The sequence below is a fragment of the Tamandua tetradactyla genome, chromosome 2 (assembly GCF_023851605.1).
Source record: "Tamandua tetradactyla isolate mTamTet1 chromosome 2, mTamTet1.pri, whole genome shotgun sequence".
Lineage (NCBI taxonomy): Eukaryota > Metazoa > Chordata > Mammalia > Pilosa > Myrmecophagidae > Tamandua > Tamandua tetradactyla.
The window spans coordinates 34,571,226-34,595,435 of NC_135328.1; the positions used below are offsets into that span (position 1 = coordinate 34,571,226).

General features: G+C 38.1%; 1 protein-coding gene and 1 long non-coding RNA gene across 4 annotated transcripts in view; both read right to left on the bottom strand.

Annotated features, from left to right (window-relative positions):
- The window catches only part of LOC143659661 (uncharacterized), a 224,843-nt gene that overhangs the window by 103,769 nt on the left and 96,864 nt on the right, over window positions 1-24,210 (bottom strand). Inside the window, exon 6 of one of the 3 annotated variants that reach the window (XR_013163634.1) lies at window positions 20,553-20,612. The exons of the other annotated variants lie outside the window; for them this stretch is intronic. This is a non-coding gene — a long non-coding RNA (uncharacterized LOC143659661). Of the gene's footprint in view, window positions 1-20,552; window positions 20,613-24,210 lie in introns of those variants that run through there. 3 annotated transcript variants of the gene reach the window in all.
- On the bottom strand, window positions 16,369-18,313 carry LOC143659646 (olfactory receptor 1J4-like). Its single transcript, XM_077132834.1, has one exon. The coding sequence runs from the start codon at window positions 18,305-18,307 to the stop codon at window positions 17,369-17,371; it is 939 nt and encodes a 312-aa protein (XP_076988949.1). The 5' UTR covers window positions 18,308-18,313; the 3' UTR covers window positions 16,369-17,368.

Below are 24,210 nucleotides of genomic sequence, written 5' to 3' on the forward strand. Positions count from 1 at the left end.
AAGAAATAATGAAAACATAACAAATGTTTCACTAATATTTTACTAACTGTGAGTTACATGAAAAGCTGGCAAAATCATCCTTATAAATTGGAAAACAGAAATAAGATTTGAAAAGATCAGATAAGCTCAGTAAAAAGTGAATAATTCCCATTCCAAATACTGAAATATCAGTAATTGAAAATAAAAAGCAATTTCATTAAAATAAATGCATTTTAATAAGTCTAAGCAGTCTATGACCAATGGCTTTCAAATATTTAAATGTTCTTGAAGTGCTATCATGAAAACACAATGGAATGGGTTTTTTTTAAAGTCTTCTGAAATATAAAAGCTTACTAAAACCAGAATGTACAAGGTTATTCCCTTCTTATATATTGTGTTCAATGTGCTAAAAATTGTGTAGAAACATTTGTGTCAAAAATGTGAGAGGCTTTGTGTATAGGATCCTTTACTGCAGTGTACCTGACTGGTGTTTGTATTAGGATAATGCTGGCCTCATAGAATGAGTAGGGAAGTACCTTAGTTTTCCAGGTGCTGAGACAAATATGGTGCAATGTGTGGGCTTAAATAACAGGAAATTATTGGCTCACTGTTTTATGGCTTGGAGAAGGCCAAAATAGGGACATTATCATGGCAAAGCATTGTCCCTACAGACAGCAGTGCTCTGGGGCTGACTGCAGGTGATCCTTGGAGGTCCTTGTCTTTTCTCTCCCATGGTGCTGTCCTCTCCTTTTCTTCCAGGTACCCTTGACTTCCAACTTCCTAATCCTCCTCATGGTTTTCTCTATTACCAAATTTCCTCTGTTTGTAAAAGACTGCAGTAATCTAATTAAAAGCAATCCTGTTTCAGATGGCAAAATGTTAACAAAAACAAAATCTTCAAAAGTTCTTCTTTACAATGGGTTCACAGCATTGTAAATTAAAATGAAGAACATGGTTTTCCTGGGTTTCATAACTCAACCTACCATAGAAAATATTCACTCCTCTTCAGTACTTTGGAGAAATTTTTACAGACTTGGTATCATTTCTCCATTAAATAATTAAGAACATTTACCAATGACCATCTTTGCCTAGATTTTTCTGACAATGTTTCTGATGAAAAATTAAATTTCTTTAGTAAGTATGGAATTGTTCAAACTATCTTGTTTCTTGTTTTTTTTCAGCCTTATTGATATATGATTGATAATTGATATAAAATAAACTGCAGATATTGAAGGTGGACAATTTGATTAGTTTTGACTTATGGCTACATTCAGGAAACCCTCACAAGTCAGTGAAAATATTCAAAACCCTTACGGCTCTCCTCACTGAACTTTGTGAGCCCTTCCTCCCACAGTTCTCTTATGCATACCCTCTTCTCTACAACCAGGTAGCCACTGCTGTGTTCTCTTTCATTAAATATTATTTATCATTTCTAGAATTTTATGTGAATGGAATCAGTATGTACTCCATTTTGAGTGACTTCTTTAACTAAGAAGTTAATTATTGTGAGATTCATCCAGGTTGGTGTTTTATTCAGAGTCTATTCTTTATTGCTAAGTAATATTCCAGAAATTGGTTAATATTTATGCTGTTCTTGGGTTTCCAATTTGGGACTATTAACAGGAAATCTGTTGTGAACATCATGAACAGTTTTGAATGGTTATGTACTTTCACCTCTCACAATTATATGCCTAAGGGTAGAATAACCGGATCATATGGCAAGTGCTTGATCAATAATTTTAGAAATTTCTAGAAGGTTTTTCAATATTTTTGTATGATTTTTATCCTTAACAACAATGTGTGAGGGTTCAAATCCTTTCTAATCCTGATCAACAGTTGGTGTGGTCAATCTTAATTTTTACATTCTAACAAATATGTGATATTGTCTTGCTTAACCCAGGATCATCAATGTTTACTCGTGTATTATCTTTTAAATTTTGTCTTTTCAGGTTTTATATTTACTTGCATTATCCATTTTGAGCTCCATTTTGAATATAGTTCAGGGTCTGGCTAGTATTCCATTGTAATGAAGGATATTCCATTCCTCCAGCATCATTTTCTCAGAAAACATATTTCTTCACCATATGATTGGATTGTGGATCCAATCAACTGTCACAGAATAAATCAGAAATAGAAATACAATTCATGGCAGCCCAGAACCCATTCCCCCTCCTATGCAACCCATAACAAAGGGCTTTAACCAAGGACGAAGTAAAGAAAGTAAACAATTTCACTGGGGGAGGGGAAGAATATACCATGGATGTAAAATAGCATGACAGTATCTTAACCTTAAACACTAATCTTAGTAAAACATCAGGTTTTAGACACATTTAATGATTATACTAGAGACCTGATGTCCTCATACTATAAGGAAAGTCTCTGTTCTAAAATCATCTATCACTCCTTGCTCTCTCCATCTCTTGCAGAGTGCTAAATGTCAGGATGGCTGCCACCGAGAACTTCTCCTGTTCATATGTCCCAATAAACCTATGCCTGCTCTGTGCCCGGTATGTTTTTCAGTCTCACAGCAGCCCCAGCCCATGGTCTGCCTGAACCCAGTCTGGGCCAGAACACAACTATGCAGCCATTGCCCTAATTTTAGCCCTGCTTCAGATGTTTTACCTACAGATATCCTCAAGGCACTCTATCTTGACAGCTTCAATTCTTCATTCAAATATCACTTTCTTGAGGAAACCAATCCTTATTGTACTACTTTAATTTGCATCTTATTCCCATCACTATGATCTCTTTACTGCAGTAGGTTTTTATAGCTTTATTTTTTACTTTTATTGTAGTAATATGTATACAACTCAAAATTTCACATTTTATCCACTTTCAGGCATACAATTCAATGATATTATTATATTTACAATATGTGCTACCACCCACACTTATTGCCTAAACTTGTCCATTACCCATTATTCAGAAATTCTGTACCCATTAAGCAATAACTCCCCATTCCTCTTACCCCCAATCTTAGTTTTCCAGGGCTGTTATGACAAACCTCACAGAATGGATTGGTTAACTACAGGAATTACTGGTGCACAGATTCGGAGGTAAGAAATGCAAAACAAAACTTTCTCTTGAAGTTTGTTGCATCCTGGTGCAGACTTCTCAAAATCCTTGCAGTTCCTGGTCTTGTATCTCTGCCTCCTGTCTCATGGTGGTCTCTCACCCCTTGTGCCTTCTCTTGAGGTTTCCCCTGATTTTGGCTTCTGAATTACTTATCTTGTAAGACATCCAGAAATACAGATTAAGGTCCACCCTTATTCAGTTGAGCCACACATAAATAAGTGAACACACCATACCTGATAATATATCCGCATAGGGACCTATTTACAAATGGGGCCAAATCCAGGAATTCAGATTAAGATTAAGAACATGTCTTTTTTGCTAGGGACATAATTCAATCTATCACACACCCCTGATCCTTAGTAAACTGTAATCTAATTTCTACTTTCTTTCTCTCTGAATTTATTAACAACAATATTGTCCATCAACACATGGATGCAAAAAAAAATGTGGCAGATACATACAACAACATATTATTCAACATATAAAGAAATGAAGTTCTCATACAAGCAAAAACAGGGATGGGCCCTGCTGACATCGCAATGAGTGAAATTAGGATGCTGTTTTTTATGCCACTTAAACACCATAATATCTACTGATTTATTATGTTTGTTTTTATTTTCCCCACTAATATAAGATTTACAAAGGAAAAGTATTTTTGCTTAGGATTTGTGCATTTCTAAAAATGTCCAAAGACAGTCAATGATTGTTAAAGAATAAACGAAAAGTATACTTGTAGCATTTTTTTGCTTGGAAGACACTTTTGTGGTTTGGGTGATGTGCTGGTTTGAAACTGTTGTGTACCTCAGAAAAGCCATGTTATTTAATCCTGATTCAATATTGTTAGGTGGGACCTTTTTGATTAAATTTTTTCCATAAAGCTGTGACCCACCCAATTGTAGGTGGGATCTTTTGATTAGGTGGCTTCCATGGAGATGCGTCTCCACCCATTCAAAGGGTTGCTAACTGGAGTTCTTTAAGAGGGAACCATTTTGTAAAAAGCTTCAGAGCCCAGAGAGCTGAACAGACAAGATACCTTTGGAGATGCAGAAGAAAAACATCCCCAGGGAAGCCAGTTTGAAGCCAGAAGCTAAGAGACAAAAGTAGCAGATGCAGTCACGTGTCTTTCCAGCTCAGAGAGTAGCCTTGAATATCATGAGCCCTTTCTTGAGTCAAGGTATGTTTCCCTAGATGCTGTAATGTGGACATTTTTATGGGCTTGGAATTGTAAACTTACAACTTAATAAATTCTCTTTTTAAAAGCTGTTTCATTTCTGATATATTGTATTCTGGATGCATTAGCAAACTAACACAGGCAGTAAGAGAGAATTCCTTTTCAGATTCTAGAATGAAGACAGATATAGGCTGTACCCATAAAGACACACAGAGAGAAAAAATATTGTACAGTGGTTGGGGATTCAAGTCATGGATTTTACTGCTCTCTGCTCCTCTGATAGGTTTCTCACACCAGCACAAACAAATGTAAGGTAATAAAGCCAAAATGTTTGCAATATGTTCATATTTTAGCAAATCATCAGGCACAATTCCTTCATTGTCTAGCAAATATATTTAAAAAGATAAGCATTCTGACCTCTCCTCCCTTAAACACTTGAAAGTATGACTGCATTCTATAACTATAGAAAATGGAAAGTAAAATGATGGGGAAACCAAAATCTTGACTGATATCCCATTTATGTAAAAGTGCCTGTTGTGACATATTTAAATATCAAGTTACACAGTTTTTACGATATTTATCTAAAATAGTATTCAACACTCCTTGAAATTACCTCAACTGTGTTTCAGTTTGTTAAAGCTGCCAGAATGCAATATACCAGAAATGGAACAACTTTTAGAAAAGGAATTTATTAAACAACAAGTTTACAGTTCTAAGGCCATGAAAAGGTCTAAGCTATGACATCCAGTGAAGGATACCTTGACTCAAGAAAGGGATGATGATGTTTGGGGGTTCTCTGTTATCTGGGAAGGCATATGGTGGTGTCTACTAGCTTTCTCTCCTGGCTTCTTGTTTCAAACTGGCTACCACAGGGAAGATTTTCCTTCTGCATCTCCAAAAGTCTCTGGCTGTGTAGGCTCTGAAACTTCTTTTCCAAAGTGGTTCCCTCTAAAAGAACTCAAGTAAGCAACCCCACCTTGAATGGGTAGAGACAGATCTCCATGGAAACAACCTAATTAAAAGATCCCACCCACAAGTGTGGGTCACATACCCATGGAAACAACTTAATAAAAAAGATCCCACCCAACAATGTTGAATGGGAATTAAAGAACGTGGCTTTTCTGAAGTACACAACAGTTTCAAACCAACATATTCCTCCCTCTGGACCCCCAAAAGATATGTTTTTTCTATATACAAAATACGTTCATTCCATTACAGTATCAGAAAGACTTAAACCATTCCAGTAACAATACAAATACAATACAAAGCCAAAAACAGTATAAAATCTCATCAAAACTGGCTACAGCTTTGGTCTATCCTAAGGCAAAAGTTCTCCTCAGGCTGTTGACCCTTGAAATTCAGAGCAAGTTATCAGGTGCCAATACACAAAGGAGGGACAATCTAGGATACATGTTTTCATTCCCACAGGGAGAAATTGGAAGGAACACAGTGGTCACAGGACCCAAACAGTTCCAGATACATGCAAGGTAAACTCTATTAGATTTCAAAATCTGAAAGTCATTTATATTGGATGGTTTAGAAAGTGGCAATCCCACACTTTCCAGGGCCAGCCTTGGAAAAAGCTGGCAGCTCTGATGAAGGTTCTCAGCAAACTCTGCAAGAGAGGCTCGCTGGCTGAAGAAGCAGTGTAAAATCTCTGTTCCTCATTAAAAGCCTTCAACTGATTGGATTATCTTGGTTGCTGGAGGCATGTCTTTAGTTGATCATAGATGTAATCAGCCACAGCTACTATCAACTGACTGAGGGTTTAATAAACTGGCCTTCCAGTTTATCAACCAGCCACAAAATATCCTTGCAGCAGTGCTTAAGCCAGTGCTTGGTTGATCAGACAACTGGGCATCAACACCTAGTCAAGTTGAGCCAGAACCCAACCATCATAACAGCCTTATCCTAGATAATATCCTACACCTTGAATAGAAAACAAGAAATGTAATGTCTCTATGTCTGTGTGCCAGGCCCTGTGCTGAGTACTTTGCATGTGTTTCCTCATTTAACCCTCAAGTGGCATTTTGAAGTAGGATAAGTTGTCCCTATTTAACAGTAAAGAAACAGAATTTAATAGAGCTTAAATCACTCCCTAAGGGTATAAAACTTGAAAGTACCAAAAAGAAAATTGTGCCCAAAACTGACTTATGGCAGACATTGAGAATATGATCTCTTCCCTATAGTGGAATGCATAGGAATCTGTCGGCCCATGGAAGAAATATGACAACTAATGAACAAAAATTAAAGAAATATTCTTCTAATTTTTTTTAGGTGTGTGCTGGTTTGAAAGGATGTATATACAAAGAAAGCCATGTTTTAATCCTCATCCTATTTTGTAAAGGCAGCCATTTCTTCTAATCCCTATTCAGTACTGTATGTTTGAATCTGTAATTAGATCACTTTCCTGGAGATGTGACTCAATCAAGAGTGGTTGTTAAGCTGGATTAGTGGAGATGTGTCTCCACCCATTTGATTGGGTCTCGATTAATTTATGGGAATCTTACAAAAAGGAAACATTTTGGAGAAGCGAGAGATTTGGAGAGAGCAGAGAATGCTGCAGCACCATGAAGCAGAGAGTCCAGCCAGTGACCTTTGGAAATGAAGAAGGAAAATGCCTCCCAGAGAGCTTCATGAAACAGGAAACCAGGAGAGAAAGCTAGCAGATGACGCCGTGTTCACCCTCCATGTGCCCTTCCAGCCAAGAGAGAAACCCTGACTGTGTTCACCATGTGCCTTCTCACTTGAGAGAGAAACCCTGAAATTCATTGCTCTTGTTGAACAAAGGTATCTTTCCCTGGATACCTTTGATTGGATATTGCTATAGGTGTGTTTTAATTGGGACATTTTCTCAACGTTCGAATTGTAAACTAGCAACTCGTTAAATTTCCCTTTTTGAAAGCCTTCCATTTCTGGTATATTGCATTCTGGCAGCTAAAAAAGTAGGACAAGGTACATGGTCCTGGAATTGAACCCAGGCCTTTTGCATGGAAGGCAGGCATTCTACCACTGAACCACCCATGCCACCAAAGAAATATTTTTTTGATAAGAATCAACCAGAAATCCTAAAATGCATACATGGATTACACACACATGTGCACACACACACAGACATAAATTTCTGATTTGGGAATTCTAGGCACACGTGACAACACAATAAAACTATGGCTCACTTACCCACAGTTAGATAAACACAACACACAAATAATGCACATAAATATTAGACACAGCACACAAGACACAAAGCACACAAGCACAAATACTGGAACAAACACAAGACAAATATAAAACACCCAGGCACACATGCAACTAACATCTCAAATATCTACAACTCAAATTGTGTCTAGATGCACATGAAGAGGCAGCATATGTGAACAATGCATCATGCTCAAATCATACAGAAACCCAACAATCGCACACACATGCCCCTTTACATTCAGGCAACAGAGAAGTCACCTGGTCCAACACACCCCCTCCCTCCAGGTGAGGCCTTCCAGCCCCCCAGGCCTCCATGCAGCACAGGTGCAGGCCGGCAGTGTGCGAGTCACCTGGGCCCTATTCACTCAGAGGCACAGTCACACAGTCACTATGTTCAACTAAAGAAATGGCAGGTACACAAACAATCACCAAACATACACGTATCTCACATGCAGGCAAATACATCTCATAAAAAGAGATCACACATGCCCACATCATGGAGTAGAGATTTTGAGCCTCCTCTCTTCTGCTGAATATAGAAAAAGTCAGAAACTTGTGCTCCTCTTAGGGAGCACCTCGGGCTTCCTCCACATTCCACACTCTTTTACTTGGCCATGATGTCAGTTCAATGGTGAAAAAGTGGGAAATATTGAAGAACAGACCAAATATTCGGAATGATTAAAACTAATCTCGCCTGCCATGCTGGAGACCAAGGTTCGATTCCTGATACCCGCCCAGGCAGAAAAAAAAGACTCCAGTCCAGTCATGCACACAAGTGATATGTTCCTTATTCGAGGCCTCTCTGGAGCTGTGTGTTCTGGGTCAAAGGGAGGGTGGAAAACCAGGCTGTGAGTCAGTTACACATCAGAGACACCATTGCATGCACAGACACACACACCCCACACAGAGTCTGAACTGACAAAGAAAATATGCAGATACCCATGTCATACATTTTTTTTAAAACCCACTTAGAATAGACTCAACAAAAATATATATGGAAAACTCTAATGACATAGATATATCTCACCCACTGATAAATTCCCAGCTCACCCTGACCTGTGCCAGTCCTTGGCGGGCTCAGGCTCCTTCTGATCCACATTTCCAGGGTCCTTCATTTCTGTCCACAGCATGTAGGGTTGGTGAGTTTCCACACAGACTGTGCTGTCATGGGCACATCACAGCAAGTACCAGCCACTTTCAGATGCCGCAAGTTATATCATAAATGAGAGCTCTCTGAACCAGGATGACATTTGGAGAAGTTAGTTTATTTTATGTGATTTCAATGATGACTCACTCTACTCCTAAACGGGAAAATGGCATCCTTGTTTACAGAAATCAGACAGAGACAGACCCTGCTCAGCTCAATTCAGAAGAGAAAAAATCAGAAAATCATTAGGGTCCTAAGCTCTGAAATAAAGAGTCTTTGTTTGCTTTGTGGTTCCTTCAAACACACACACACACACTTTTCAAGAGCTGCTGTGCCTTTCAGAAGCAAGAACTCAAAGGCAGGATGCATGCAGAGGACATTTGAATCTGGGGTGAAGCATGTGTGTATTATTTATATGAGGGATTTACATTTTTATGTGAGCATGAAACAAAGGCAGTATGAGAGAAAGCAAGACCGCCCCGTGCTGTCTTAATACACTACGTATGCTGTGGTACCATTTGTATGTTGAGTAAAACAAAAAGCATTGAACAAAGCAAAAAGTGATGTATATATATGAGAAAATTAATTGTACAACAGCATTCCAGTATATTCTGTTGTACATTTTGGTCTCATTTACTTTCGTTTCATGTCCATAAGAAGATGCAAACTGTAATATACAGTTTCCAGCTAGTTACCCATATTAGAGAAGAAATAAAAAGAGAGAATTAGAAGAAGAAAAAAAGTGAAAAATTCCCATTCTGAATAATGAAACCAGTCATTGAAAATGAAAGATGTTTAATTAAATAAATACCTTTCATTAAATAAACACATCCTAATGGAACATGTTTTCTAAAAAGGCTTTTGAAATATAAAAACTTACTAAAACCAGAACATCCAAGTGTTAAGCATGGAGTCGTTAAAGGATTCCACTCAAGACAGCAAGTCAAAGCTTAACAGGTTCATTGAGAGAGAGAGAAAGAGATTGAGAGCAAAGGGAGAGCAGGCAGGTGGGAGCCAGCCAAATCTGCTAGAGAAAGGAAAGGAAAAAATGGCTCCAACTTTCCTTCTGACAGCTTGTGGTTTTAAAGGAAAAAACACACCACGGGGGTTGGGGGGGGTGACGTGTGGCTGCAGACACTGCTGGGAGATGTCAGGCTGGGGCAGGTCATGACCTCATGCTCCTGGTTATCTGGTCCGGCCTCTGGTGGGTGGGGCGTTGGCACGTTCATGCTCACCTATCTTGCTGTCACCTCAAGTCCTGTCAGAGAAGCTGCTGAGGGAGAGAAACTAAAGGTGGCCCCATGCCACAGAATCCATTCTTTGTGCCAAGTTTTATTTCTGAGACCTGACACCAAGGTTTTTCATTTTTTATGTACCCTATTAAATTCACTAAAATTGTGGGAACATTGTTTCTATATAGTGAGAGATGCTGGTGGATAAGATCCTTTACTTGCAGAGTGTATGACTGGTGTTTGTATCAAGATAATGCTGGTCCCATAAAATGAGTAGGGAAGTGCCTTGGTTTCCTGCTGCTAAAACAAATATCATGCAATGGGTGGGCTTAAACAAAGGGAGTGTACTTTGAGGTGAGTAGAAGACCAACAGGTGTCGTTCCAGCCATACCGATTCCCAGAAGCCTGTGGTGGTCTGGGGTTGGCTGCTGGTGGTCTTTGGGCTTCATTGTCTTTTCTCTCACAAGGTGTGGTCCTCTTTTTTCTCTTTTAAGTTCTCTTGATTTCCAACTTCCTGCTCCTCAAAATGACTTTTCTCTCTATTACTAAATTCCCTCTCTTTGCAAAACACTCCAGTAATCTAATAAGACCCATCCTGTTTCAGGAAATATAGTTTGTCTGGTGTTCATGTCCACAATCCAGATTTATTGATTAGGTAACCGCCATTCCTTTACTTTTTTGTACTTAGTCTTTTGTACTAGGAAATAAAACATAGTTTTTACGGTAACAATTGTTGAAGAATAAAACCTTCTGTGGAGTTCAATAAATCAAAAAACAATTCCTAGTAGCTTTATAAGGAAACATTATTCATAATATTAGTCTTATATCCTTTCCTATGCCTGAAATCCGTTGGTTTTCCTTGGATATCTGGGACTTATCAGTGACAGTAGCTAATTTTTGATAAGTAATTAAATTGCATACAGAAATAAGAGTGCATAATATTTCTATAGAGAAAAGGAAGCATGATTATTGGTTTTAAGGTACAGTTAGTACCCTTGGGTCTCCTAGGTGTCACTATAAATAAAATGTTTCTTGCACTGTAAAATGGTTTCTAAAACTAATCAGGCATTCAACCAAGACGGCAGCATAAGATGCTCCAGGGATGCATTTCCCCATAGAATTTTTGAACAATTAGCAAAAATGGCAGTGCAGTTATCCTCACGATTCCAGAAAAGAGTTAAAAGTTTCCAGTAACTGAATGACTGCCAAATCAAGAAAACACAACTTAAATATATATAAACATATATATAAAGATATTTAATTTTAATTTATTTTAATATTTAATTTTATTAATTTAATAGTTAATGAATTAATTTAAATATATTTAATATTTAGTGCTATATATAAATATATATAAACAAATATATTTCTGCATTCCTGGCACCTTTGCTGGACCTACCTCACCCCTGCAGTAGTGCAATGTGGAGCTTGCCTACATTCCCCTTGTGGGTTCCAGGCCCTGTTCCCAAGGAGGCAGAGTAATGCCCATGTGCACCCTGCAGTGCCTGCACGTTGCTCCAATTATTGGGTGGCACTTTGAAATATTGAACTAGTATAATTGTCTCTGGTTCACCCTTCTAAAACTTGCACTGCAGACACAACCATATGGGGATAACCAAACCTTTTAAGAAACAAATAAGTCAGTGCAGCCTGAGGTGAATGCTTACAAACTTAAATCATACAATAGAGAACCCTTGAGAAGGTGGTAGGCTACTTCTGAGGGAACCCGAGGGGCATTTAGATTCCTTTCAATGGAGGAATTCCCAAGGCCATGATTGTATACAATGTGTTATTAATCACCAATAATAAGTAATGAAGGTATAATATAATCAACAAGGTTGAGGATCTTCAAATACATCATGTTGAGTAAATAATCCAATCACAAAATGAAAAGCATTGCATGACCTCAATGATATGAAATAATTAAATTATGCAAGTTTATAGAGTCTGGAACTAGTAGACAATATAATCGGGGCAAGTTTGGGGAAGGAACTGGGGGAGCTAATGCTCATGCTCCCCAGGATAAAATAGGACAGCTGCAGGTCTCCGGTTTCCTTTCCAGCTCCAAAAGAGCTAATAGACAACGCAGGTCCCTGGTTTCTTGTCCAGCTTTAAAACTGTTAATAAATAACTGTAAGTCCCTAGATTCCTATCCAGCTCTAAAACAGTTAATAGACAACTGAGAGTCCATAATTTCTTGCCTAACTCCAAAGGAATTCATGCAAACTCCTAAAAGCAAGAATTCTCCCTAAAGCCCAGAAACCTCCCCCAAACCATAAAAGCTTGTAAAATCATGGGCCCAAAGCAGACTCTTAGTTAATAACAGAAAGCCTGGAATTACAAAGATTGTTACACATCTGCCCAAAGACAAATTTTGGATACATGACGGTCTGGCCACAAGCATCAATAATTATCTCTTCCTGAAACAATGCTAGTCCTGTAAGCACCTGGTTAACACAAACCATGTAACCACCTAGTATTCAAAGGTCACTATGGAACCTGCTACCAAGGAAGCCTTCCTATGAAACTAGTTAACCCAGTCCACTCAGTGCGTGTTTCTCCCTTGAACACATCTGTGTTAACTTCTCTAATGTGTACTTGCTCTCTCTCTCTTTCTTTAATAAACTTTACTACTTATTTCTTCTGGCCCTCCCATTATCTGAATTCTTTCAGTGACGAGAATATTGAACCTGGCCAGGGCTGAGCTGCACTATTGCCAACAGGGCACTGGTTACAGTACAGAATTTCTGTTTGGAGTGAGGGAAGAGTTTTGGTAATGGATGTTGGGAATGGTAGCACATTGTGAACATAACCGCACTGAGATGTGCACTTAAATGTGGTTAAAAGGAGGAATTTCAGGTTATAAATGTTACCAGAATAAAAATGTTAAGAACCACAAAACTATCCAACACTAATAGTGAACACTTATGGAAACTATGGACTGTTGTTGATACTATAAAATAATAACATGGCTTCATCAATTGTAAGAAAACTAACACACTAACACATGCCATTAATAAGGAAAACTGTGTTTGAAGTATATTGGAGCTCTGTTCTTGCTGTATAAATTCTTTATATATCTAGAACATCTCTAAATAAAAAAAAAATAACTGATGCATTTTGTTTGCTTTGCTAGACATAAATGTTGAGCACGGAGTTGTTAAGGAATCCATGCAGGACAATGAGTCAAAGCTGAACAGATTTATTGAGGGGAGAAAGCAGGTGGGAGAGTGAAAGGGTGAAAGCAGGTGGGAGCCTGAAAATGGCTCCCACCTGGGGAACTAGCAGGAAGAAAGGGAAAATGACTCCAGTTCTTTGTTCTGGAAGCAGTGTTTTAAAGGGAGAGTGATGTCTGGAGGGGAAGGTGCCCACTAAGTGGTGTCTTGTCCCCTGATTGGATGGGGGCTTGTTAACTTAGGGTATGATAGATTGCTGAGGTATTGATGCATTATTCTCCTCTGATGTGCAGCTGCATGTATCAGGCAGGGTGAGACACTGGTAGGGGGGAGTGTTATTAGCAGAAACAGATTATGACCATATTCCTAGTTATCTAGGATATCTTTGTCCACCATCTGGAGAATACAGCACCAACCAGCATCTCTGGACCTGCCAGGGAAGCTGACAGGTAGGGGACAGAAGGGGCTGAGGGATCCCTCCATCAAGAGTTCCTTTCGCTCTTAAAATTCTTTTTCTGAGACTGAACAATAAATACTATAATAGATACGAACAATAGGTAGTTATCCTTCAAAGGATGAAAATAGTATTCATACAGATGGAGAATGAAGAAAAACTGGAGACATTCTCAGTAAACCGATTGACCAGAAGTTGCCAAATTGTCCACACTTGATAATGTTCCCTGAAGGAAGCCACCTGGGGCATTAGGGAAAATGATGGATTGTCTGAGAATTCCGAAGAGATCATTTGTATACGGTGTCTCTGTGATGTTTGCCAGTGTCTTTTCCTTGACACTTCCAGTCGAAATAAGGCATGATTACACCATTTCCCACATTAGAATTGCTCAGTGTGGGTGATGGGAAACCCACCCCTAAAAGTAGCTGAGAGGATTAAAGGAGGTAAAGCACATCACCTGCTTAGATTATTTGGCATTAGTAATTTAGTTTATTCAAACCAAAAAGTAGAAGTAATCCTTGACTCTTATCTTTCTCTCAATGCTCTCAATTCATCAGCAATTTTTATCCATTGTAGCTTCCTACTACATTATCACCTCCACTGCTACCAGCCTAGGGCAGCATTTTTTAACTGTGCTATTGTAATAGTTTTTCAGATGTTCTCCATCCTGCCCCACATGACCCTTTTCCAACTGTCTATTCTTAACACAGAAGCCAGGAAAATCCTTTTTAAAGCTGAATTATGTCATTCATCTATGGAGAAGAAAAATGAAATTGTAAAGCTTAAAAAGACTTGCACTCCTGTTAGCTCTAAAATGATCTCCAATTTCTTTTTCTATCTCCTCACTCCAGTCCAATCACTCTAACCTCCTTTCTATTCCTGGAACATAATTGGCACTCACTCATCTGTGCAGTTTTGAGGTTATTATCACAACTCCCCGGAATGTTTTGCCTACAAATATCTTCATGGCTCATCACCTTTGATTCTTTTTTCAAATATTACCTTCTTGATGAAACCAATCCTCATTGCACAACTGAAATTGCAATTTATCCCCATCATTTCCAATGTCTTCAATGAACTTGGTTTTTAATCTTTGACTTTTTTATACTAACATGTACCACTCAAAATTTCCATTTTATCCACTTTCAGGTGTACAATTAAATGATACTAAAAAGTATTCAATTGAAGTGAACAAGTGGTTCAGTAGCAGATTGCTCACCTTCCATGCAGGAGACCCAGGTTCAATTCCCAGGCCATGCACCCCTTCCTATGTGTGTGTATATATATATATATTCACTGTATTGAGCTACCATCATGAGCATACCGTGCCTAATGTCTTTTATCACCCATTCTTAATTCTATACCCATTAAGCAATGACTCCCCATTCCCCTTACCCCCTGTCATAATTTGCCATGGCTGCGATGACAGACACCACAGAATGGGTTGGTTGAATGCAGAAATTTACCGACTCACAGTTTAGAGGTAAAAAGTCCAAAATCAAGTCATCACCAAGTACTTGATTTTTCTTGAAGTCTGCAGCATTCTGGTGCAGGCTTCTCGAAAGCCTTGGGATTCCCGGTCTTGTGTCTCTGCCTCCTATCAAGACTGTCCTTCACACTTTGTGTCTTCAATTCAGCTTTTCTTTGATCTTGGTTTCTGAATTTCCTCTTTTATAAAGCACCCAGAAATACAGATTAAAGTCCACCTTCATTCAGTTTGTCCACATGTAATAGAAGTTCACAAGATCTTATTCACAAATGAGCCCACACCAAAACTGATAATACAATTTTTGTATTATTTACAAATGGGCACACACCTAGGATTTCAGATTAAGATTAAGAACATAATTTTGTCTTTGGGATCATAATTCAATATATCACATGACCCTTGGTAAATGTAATCAATTTTCTTTTGCTGTGAATTTATTTATTGTATTTCCTAAAATCATACAATACTGTAAGTTTGTGTCTGGCTTGCTTCACTCAACATTAAATCTGTACAATAATGTTCACAGCAGCATTATTCAAAAATGCCAAAATGGAAGCAACCCAGCTGTCCATCAACAGATGAATGGATAAACAATATGTGGTATATACATGCAATGGCATATTATTCAGCTATAAAAAGGAACGAAGTTTCTATCCATGCAACAGGAATGACACATGTTGAGTAAAATAAATCTGCTGCTTTTTATACTGCTTAAATACCATGATATCCTGATGTATTATGCTTGTTTTCATTTTTTCCTACTAAATGTAAACTCTACAAAGCAAAAGTATATTTGCTTCCTATTTGTGTATTTATAGAAGTATCCAGGGACATGCTAAATAACTGATAAAGAATAAATGATATTTGTCTTTCTCTTACTTGAAAGTCACTGTTGCTGTTGGGCAATAAAAGTTTACTCATTCAGGCATTTTATGCTATTCCCAGAAAGTTTCACGAGGAAAAATATATTTTACATTGTTTTAGGAATTCAGTAGTAGGATTGACTGTTCTGTACTTCTCTTGTGGATTCCTCTAACATACACATTCAAATTTAAGGATAAATAAAGGCTAAATCATTGCAATATAATTATATTTTAACAAATCATCAGGCACACCATTTTAATTCGCAAATACATTTTAAAGGTTAGCATTCTGAACTCCATTACCTTAACAATTTGGATGTACATTTATTTTCTATAACTTTAGAAACTAAAAGACAAAGTAATGGTGAAAGCAAAAATATGATTGCTATCATATTTACATAAAAGATAAACATTATGATTTATCATTCAATTTTAAATTACCATTTTATGCTGGGTATCTAAAATAATATTCACAAATCTGGAAACAAACTCAACTGTAAGGATCCAACTGAAAATTTTTACCTAAATCAATACAGGTATCATATTACATTTGTGAATTCTTATCTCTTCATTATGGCATCTGTAACTTAAGGAGTTAAAAGATATGCAAAACGTGATATTATTCAGGCTTCTAATCTTAGTCTACATTTTTTATTGTTCTTAAAGAGGGAATATATTTCTTATGTGCCACATTCCTTCAGAAAAAGGCATATATGAATTCCAGTGTCATAGCAAACCATTCATGTCTCTTCCAACAGATAAGGCACTTACCTAACACAATTAGGAATAGTGTTCACAAAATTGAATTGATGGAAATGAGAGTCGCTGGGATTGTGAGATATTAGGGTTTATACAGGAATGGGGGGAATGAATGAATACACATGAAGCTAAGGCAGTTGGGTATGAAGATTATAACAGATTTTCTGTGAACCTATAGGTGTTGAATTCTGTGGATTCTAGAAAAATAGGCAGGGAAGAAAAGCTAAGTAGAAGTCAAAAAAGAGGAAAGGAGCATTGTAAAGGACAGTTTGGAGTATGTCAGAGACAAGGGTAGACCCTGTATTTTGCGGCATTAAAAAAAATTTCAAAACTTAGTGAGTTAAACAATGATTTGTTCACATCACACTTCTGTTGGTCGGCAATGGGGTTGGGGCTGGGCTCATTGGATGGTGCCTCTAGTCTGGCCAAGTTCAGCTGGTATAAGGAAGGGTCACATGCCTCTAAACCACCTATCACATCACCTGGGGGCTAGCTGATGGCTTCCTGGGACATCTTGTTTATCCTGCATTGACCTCCTATCTTCAAGCATCCTAGCTCAGGCAGGTTCACATGTGGTCTCAAAGTCTACGAGCTGTTGGAAAAGAATCTTTGAAGACATTGATGACCTTGACATGGATTACTTGCAATATCATTCCAGTAAATCCATTAGTCAAATCAATTCACCAGCTCTGCCAAGATTTAAGCAGTGGAGAAATAGAGTCCACACTTGATAAAATGTGTCAGTTATTTTGGTGACTGCAGTTTTTCAAGGAGTCATCCCTGGGCATCACTGAGAGAATTAAGAACATGAGTGGCTACTTGTCACTTGACAAAAGTCATCCTCCTTCTCAGAATCCCCAGAGCAGATTTCATGTCTCTGTTCCTCAGGCTGTAGATGAAGGGGTTCAGCAGGGGAGTCACCACTGTGTACATAACTGAAGCAATTATATCCTCGATTTTGGAATTGTTTGATGAAGGAAAGAAGTAAACAATGGCAATAGTCCCATAGTACAGAAACACCACGGACAGGTGGGAACCACAGGTGGACAAGGCTTTGAAGATCCTCTTGGTGGAGGGGACCCTGAAGATGGTGGCCCCAATACAGATATAAGAGCCAAAAATGGTACTCACTGAAATGAAGAGAATCACAGCTGCCTCGGTAAAAATGACTAACTCATTGAAGGAGGTGTCTGAGCAGGACAGCTTCAGGAGGGCTGTGAGAGTACAGAAGTAGTGGGGGATGGTGTTGTCAGCACAGAAGGACAGGTGGGCCAGGAGCAGGGTGTGCAGCAGGGCATGGGCACAGGAGCACAACCAGGACCCAGACACCAACAAGACACACAGCTCCTCCCGCATGATGGTGGAGTAGTGCAGCGGGTGGCAGATGGCCACGTACCTGTCATATGCCATCACTGCAAGAAGAAAACAATCAACACAAGCAAACAGCAAGTAAAAATATATCTGGGAAATGCACCCCCCAAAGGGAATGGTTTTGTGATTAGTTAGCATATCCATCAACATGTTTGGGACAATGACAGATGAAAAGGAGATATCAGTGAAGGCCAAGTGGCTGAGGAAGAAGTACATGGGGGTGTGGAGGCGAGAGTCCAGCCTGATGAGCAGGATGATGAGCAGGTTCCCTAGCACCGTGGTCAGGTACATGCCCAGGAAGAGGCAGAAGAACCCGCCTTGCTGCTCTGGGTAGATGGGGAGCCCCAGGAGGAGGAATTCAGACATGCTGCTCTGGTTCTCCGTCTTCATGCTGCTCTTTTCTTTCTTGGAAAGTAAGAAAAGTAGGAAATGTCAAGGATGTAAAAATAGTGAACATGGCTGTAACATCATGGTAATGTCCTTTTAGTATAGTATTACTGATTTTTAGCAATTCATGTTTACTTCACACACTATTGATACATGAATCACAGGTCTCACCATTTTGGCTTTAATGATGCATTACATTTCACAATAACCAACAAAATTTCATTCCATGGAAACCAGGGGATATTTTTTCTTTATTCAATGAATAATTAATGAATACAACCTTTATCCTAGATAATACACTAAACACTGAATAGAGAACAAGGTATGTAAAGTCTCTATGTGTAGGTTACCCTGTACTGAGTAATGTGTGTTTCTTCCTTTAACCTCAATAGGCCTTGCAAGTTAGGAATAGTTAGCCTCCCTTTACCAGTGAGGAAACGGAATGTCAGAGAGCTATGCCACTCCCTAGGAGTACAAGCACTTTTAAGGATGAGACAGAAGATTGAGCCCAGACTGACCACAGCAGAAAGTTAGATCTTACACACTAGAACATGATCCCTACCCACAGGGGGAAATGCACATGGACCTGCCTGCCCCTAGAAGAAAGGGAACTGTTGAAAGACAATTAAGGACATACTTTTGTTTATGGAATCAACCAGAAACCTCTAAAATACTACGTGAATTACATATACACACAAGTTACTGATTTGGGAATTCTAGCTACCTATAAAGAACAGTACTTATATGGTTCAGTTATTCACACAATCATATAAACACAACTCATAAATAATGTTTAAAATTGAATGCACAACACCCAAGAATCAATACAACACACAAACAATAAAACTGGTACAGTCACAAGACAAATTTAAAACACACATCACATACGACATAGATAACTCATTTCCTGAGTCTAGACACACAAATAAAGCACAATATGAAAAAACAGATGTACACATGTCACATGCATCACACCAAAATCAAACAACAAAAAAAGACACCAATTGCACACCCCTGCCCCTTTACATTCAAGCTACAGAGAACTCACCTGGTCAAACCCTCCAGTCAGGTGAGGCCTTCTAGCCCCCCAGGCCTCCACACAGTGCAGGTGCAGGTGGGCAGTGTGTGAATCACCTGGACCCCATTCACTCACATGCAGTCACATAGTCACTATCTATGATTAAATGAATGGCAAATGTGGTAGTTAGGTTCAGATGTCAACTTGGCCAGGTGGTGGTGCCTAGTTCTGTTGCTGTGGACTTGAAACATTAGTATGTGAAACTCATCTATGACTGATGACATCTGCAGTTGGCTAGAGGGGTGCCTTCCACAATGAGTGATGCTTAATTTAATTTGCTGGAGGCTTAAAAGAGAGAGCTCAGTGCAGAACAGCCCAAGCAGCTCGGTATACCTCATCTCATCACTCGCAGCTCAGCCCAGATGTTCAGAGATGCAGAAAGGAATCACACTGGGGAAAACTGTTGGAACTCAGAAGCTAGATTGAGAAGGCCAGAAGAGATTGCTCTGTGTCTTCCCATGTAAGAAAGAACCTCAGATGAAAGTTAGCTGCCTTTCCTCTGAAGTTTCTAACTGAATAAATCCCCTTTTATTAAAAGCCAATCCATTTCTGGTGTGTTGCATTTTGGAAGCTTTGGCAAATTGAAAAAGCAAGACACAAACACAATCACCAAACCCACACAAATCTCACATACATGCAAATAAATCTCATAAATGAACAGAAGATCTCATGTAATCACATCATGGATTAGAGATGTCAAACCTCTTCTATGCAGGTTACAAGAAAAGTCAGAAAACTTGTGCTTACGGTGCACATCAGTCTTCCTCCATATTCCACACTCATTTAGTTGGATATGATGTCAGTCCAATGCTGAAAAAGTGGAAATTATTGAAGGAGAATAGGTCGAATATTTGGTATTAGTAATATGGAGTAAGAGACTCCATCATGCACACAGTGCTAACTTTCCTTAATTGGGCCCTTTTTGGAGCTGTATGTTTGGGGTCAAGGCAGGGAAAGGCAGGCTGTGAGTCAGTTACATATCACACACACCCTTATTCACACACACATACACAATCACCACACAGAGAGACTGAAGTGACAAAGAAAATAAGCATTCGATTATATTATACGTGCAAGAAAAACCACATAGACCCATCAGAATATATATATGCAGATCTATAATCACACAGATACACCTTGCTCACTGAAAAATTCCCAACTCATTCTGGCCTTTGCCAGTCCTTGGTGAGCTCAGGCACTTTCTGATCCACTTTCCAGAGTCCTTCATTTCTGTGGACAACACGAGAAATAAAATAGTGGTGAAAGACTCTGTGAGCCCTGACCTCTAGACCTGCCTATGTATGACCTCAAGCTGCAGAGAAATAGGCAGGAGGTTACTTTTACCAACCAGAGAGGAGTCAGATAAAGTCCCTAAGCTCCTGGTGAAGGAAATAATCAAGTAGGCTAATTGCCTGCAATTTTCCCTCATACCTTGGGGAGGAGCCTGGACAGGGACTGGAGGTTCTGAGCTCCTAGAGTCACCTGAGAGGGTCCTGGAAATTGGGGACACACTGGGCTGCTCTCAGCCTGCTCAGAGTTCCACCTGGGAAGCAAGAGTGATCAGTCGCTCTCCTACTCTGATGTAGTCAGTGAACAAGTCAGAGAATACTGGAATTGAATGTGGATACTGCCAGTCATTATTTGTTGGCTTTGAACAATTAAAGAAAATTCCCTCAACCTTGTTTCCTTAGCTGAAAAGTATAGATAATAATAGTATTGTCATCATGATGTGATCATTCAAATGAAATGAAAATAGGGTGCATGGGGAGTTTAGTGTTAGAATGCTTGCCCGTCATCCAGGAGACTCAGGCTTGATTCCTGCCTGTGCACACCCTCCCCCCACAAAATTAAATTCAATGAAAAGAAATAATATATGCTAAAACACATAATAATTGCACAATAAACATTAATTCTGATTAGTATTATCTTTGTATCTTCTGAAAAATGTAATTGTGTGCATGTACATCTAAAGATATATAATTAATGATACTGAATGAATGACAAAATTAATTGATTATTAAAATCTTCAGAATTCAGTAATAATCTATACCATCTATAAAAGAGATATAAGCTGTCCATAAAGAGCAGCACTTTATGTGATTCCGATTTCAGTAGATCCATCAACCCTATTTTACACCACTTTTGTTGTCCATCTTGGACCCCATAAAAAATGGACATTTTTACAGAATTCTTCTCAAGGTTCTTTCTTCTCTACTTGACACAATCCTCAGCACTCAATCATACATACAATCTACCCTTCTATTTGGAGCATATTTCTTCTCAAGGAGTTATAATTACTACCAGGACAAAGGTTGTATACTTTACTCCTCCCCTCTCCCCTCATACCCAGAGAATAGCACCATCTGGACAAATAATAGGGACTCGTCAAGTGTCAGATTGTGAAATCGGCCTGTTACATCCAAACAGAGACCACTAGAGTCACCCTAAGTGCAAACCCTAGTCCACACATCACTTTTTTGCTCCAATTATGACCTCCTACACAAGGGAAAGAGCAAACCAGTGGAGACTAAGAAAACCATTTTAGTGTGACTTCAACTAGGCAGTAATAATCATGTAGTAAATATACTACTAGTTCTTAAATGTAACAAACCAAGTGAATGTGTTACTTTAAAACTTGGCAAAATATCAGCATATTGTACATAGAAAAAATATTTGAAATTTTAAATAAAAACCAATACAATTGATTAGAAAAAGTAATTTTCATAAATTAAATTCATTTTTAAGAAGTCTAAAGCAATATATAACTTGTAACTATAAAAAATCTAAACATTCCTAAAGTGCTGACAGGAAGACCCAGTGGACTGTTTTTTAAAAAGCCTTTTAAAATATAAAAGCTTACTAAATCCAGAATGGCCATGTTTTTTCCTTTTTATATACTCTATTCAATTCAGTAAAATTGTGTAGGAATTTTTGTATTTTGTATTTGAGAGAGTTTGATGGAGAGTATCCTTTTCTTGTGTATATCTGGTGTTTGCATTAAGATAATACTGGCTTAGTAGAATGAGTAGTTTAGGGTCTGAGTTTCCCAGCTGCTAAAACAATTACCATACTGTTATTGGCTTAAACAATCGGAATTTATCGGCTCACAGTTTTGAGGTGAGAAGTAAAAAATAGAGACATCATAAAGGCAATGCTTTCCCCCTGAAAAGTGTGGTGTACTGGGCTGGCTGCCAGAGGTTCTTGAGGTTCCCTGGCTTTTCTGTCACATGGCAATGTTCTCTCCTTTGTCTTCAGGTTCCATTCTTGTTCTCTGCTACTGAATTTCTTCTGCTTATAAAGGACTCCACAAGTCCAGTTTAAGACCTAACCTCTTTCAGTTGGCCACACCTTAACTAAAATAACATCTTCTAAAGGTCCTTTTCATAATGGAATCACACCACTGTCAATTAAGATTAAACATGCTATTTTCTGGAGAATGTAATTCAACCTACCACACGAAGCATTCACTCCTGATCTTCAATGCTTTTGGAGACGTTTGTGTAGAACTCATATTATTTCTTCATTAAATGATTGATAACATTTACCAGTAAGCCATTTTTGCCAGGAGGTTTTTTTTTCTTTTTTGGGCAAGATTTTTAATGGAAAATTAAATTTCTTTAATTGATACAGTACTAATAAAGTTATGTATTATCTTGTTTCTTTTCAAGTTGTTTTAGCCTTATTGATATATAACTGACATAAAATTAATTTAAGGTATTTAAAATGTACAGTTTGATAAGTTTTGATAAATGTATATACTCAGGAAACCAACACAACAGCCAACACAGCAAAAATATCTAACACCCTAAAATATGTCTTCATTCCACTTTGTAATCCATTCCTCCTTCAATTGTCTTCTTCACTCCATCTTCTGTATAACCAGGCAGGCACTGATCTGCTCTCATGCAATAGAGAATACTTTGACATTTCTAGAATTTTATATGAATGGAATCATACAGTATTGACCAATTTGTCTGATTTCTTTCACTCAGGCTAAATATTTTGGTAATTAAAACTATGTAATTTTGGTAAGGACTAGACAAGAAGATTAATGTCACAGAATAGAGAGCCAAGCAATATATCCATGCATTAGTATATACTTGATTTATGAAATTAGGCACTGTAGAGCAGTCCTTTCATAAATGAATGTAAGATCATTAAGAATCCACCTGGAAAAATGAAATTGGAGCCCTACTTCACACCATATACAAAAATTAACTCCAGAAAAATTATAAACTTACATATGAAAAAGAAAATAAAAAATACTTTAGAAAATAGAAGGATAAAATCTGTGTCTCTTCAAGATAGGAAAATAGTTTTTAAAAAAGACAAAGAAAGTTCTAACCATAAAGGAAAAGCATAGTAAAGTACACTGGGTTTAGTCCTTCTGTTCTGTTCATGAAAAGACATAATAGAGTAAAAAGATAAATGTCAGATTTGTAAGAGATATTGAAAATTCATAAAACCCACACTCATATTAAGAATATATAAGGCTCCCTAGAAACCAAAAAGGAAAAGACAGGAAAAAAAGTATGCCCATACCTATACAAAAAGATGTTGAATTTTATTACTAATCAGAGAAATTCAAATGAAATCAAAATGGGAAGCCACTACACTACACACGCATTGAATAGAAAAAAGTTAGAAGTCAGAGAATAGACATAAATGTTTGGAAAGAATATGGAACAATCAAAGTTATATGCTACTGGGGGCATAAATTGGTGCAATCAGTTTCAAAAACAATCTGTTATAATATATAATAGGTAAGATACATATACCATATGAATTCCACTCCTAGATATATATTCCAGAAAAACACATATACATG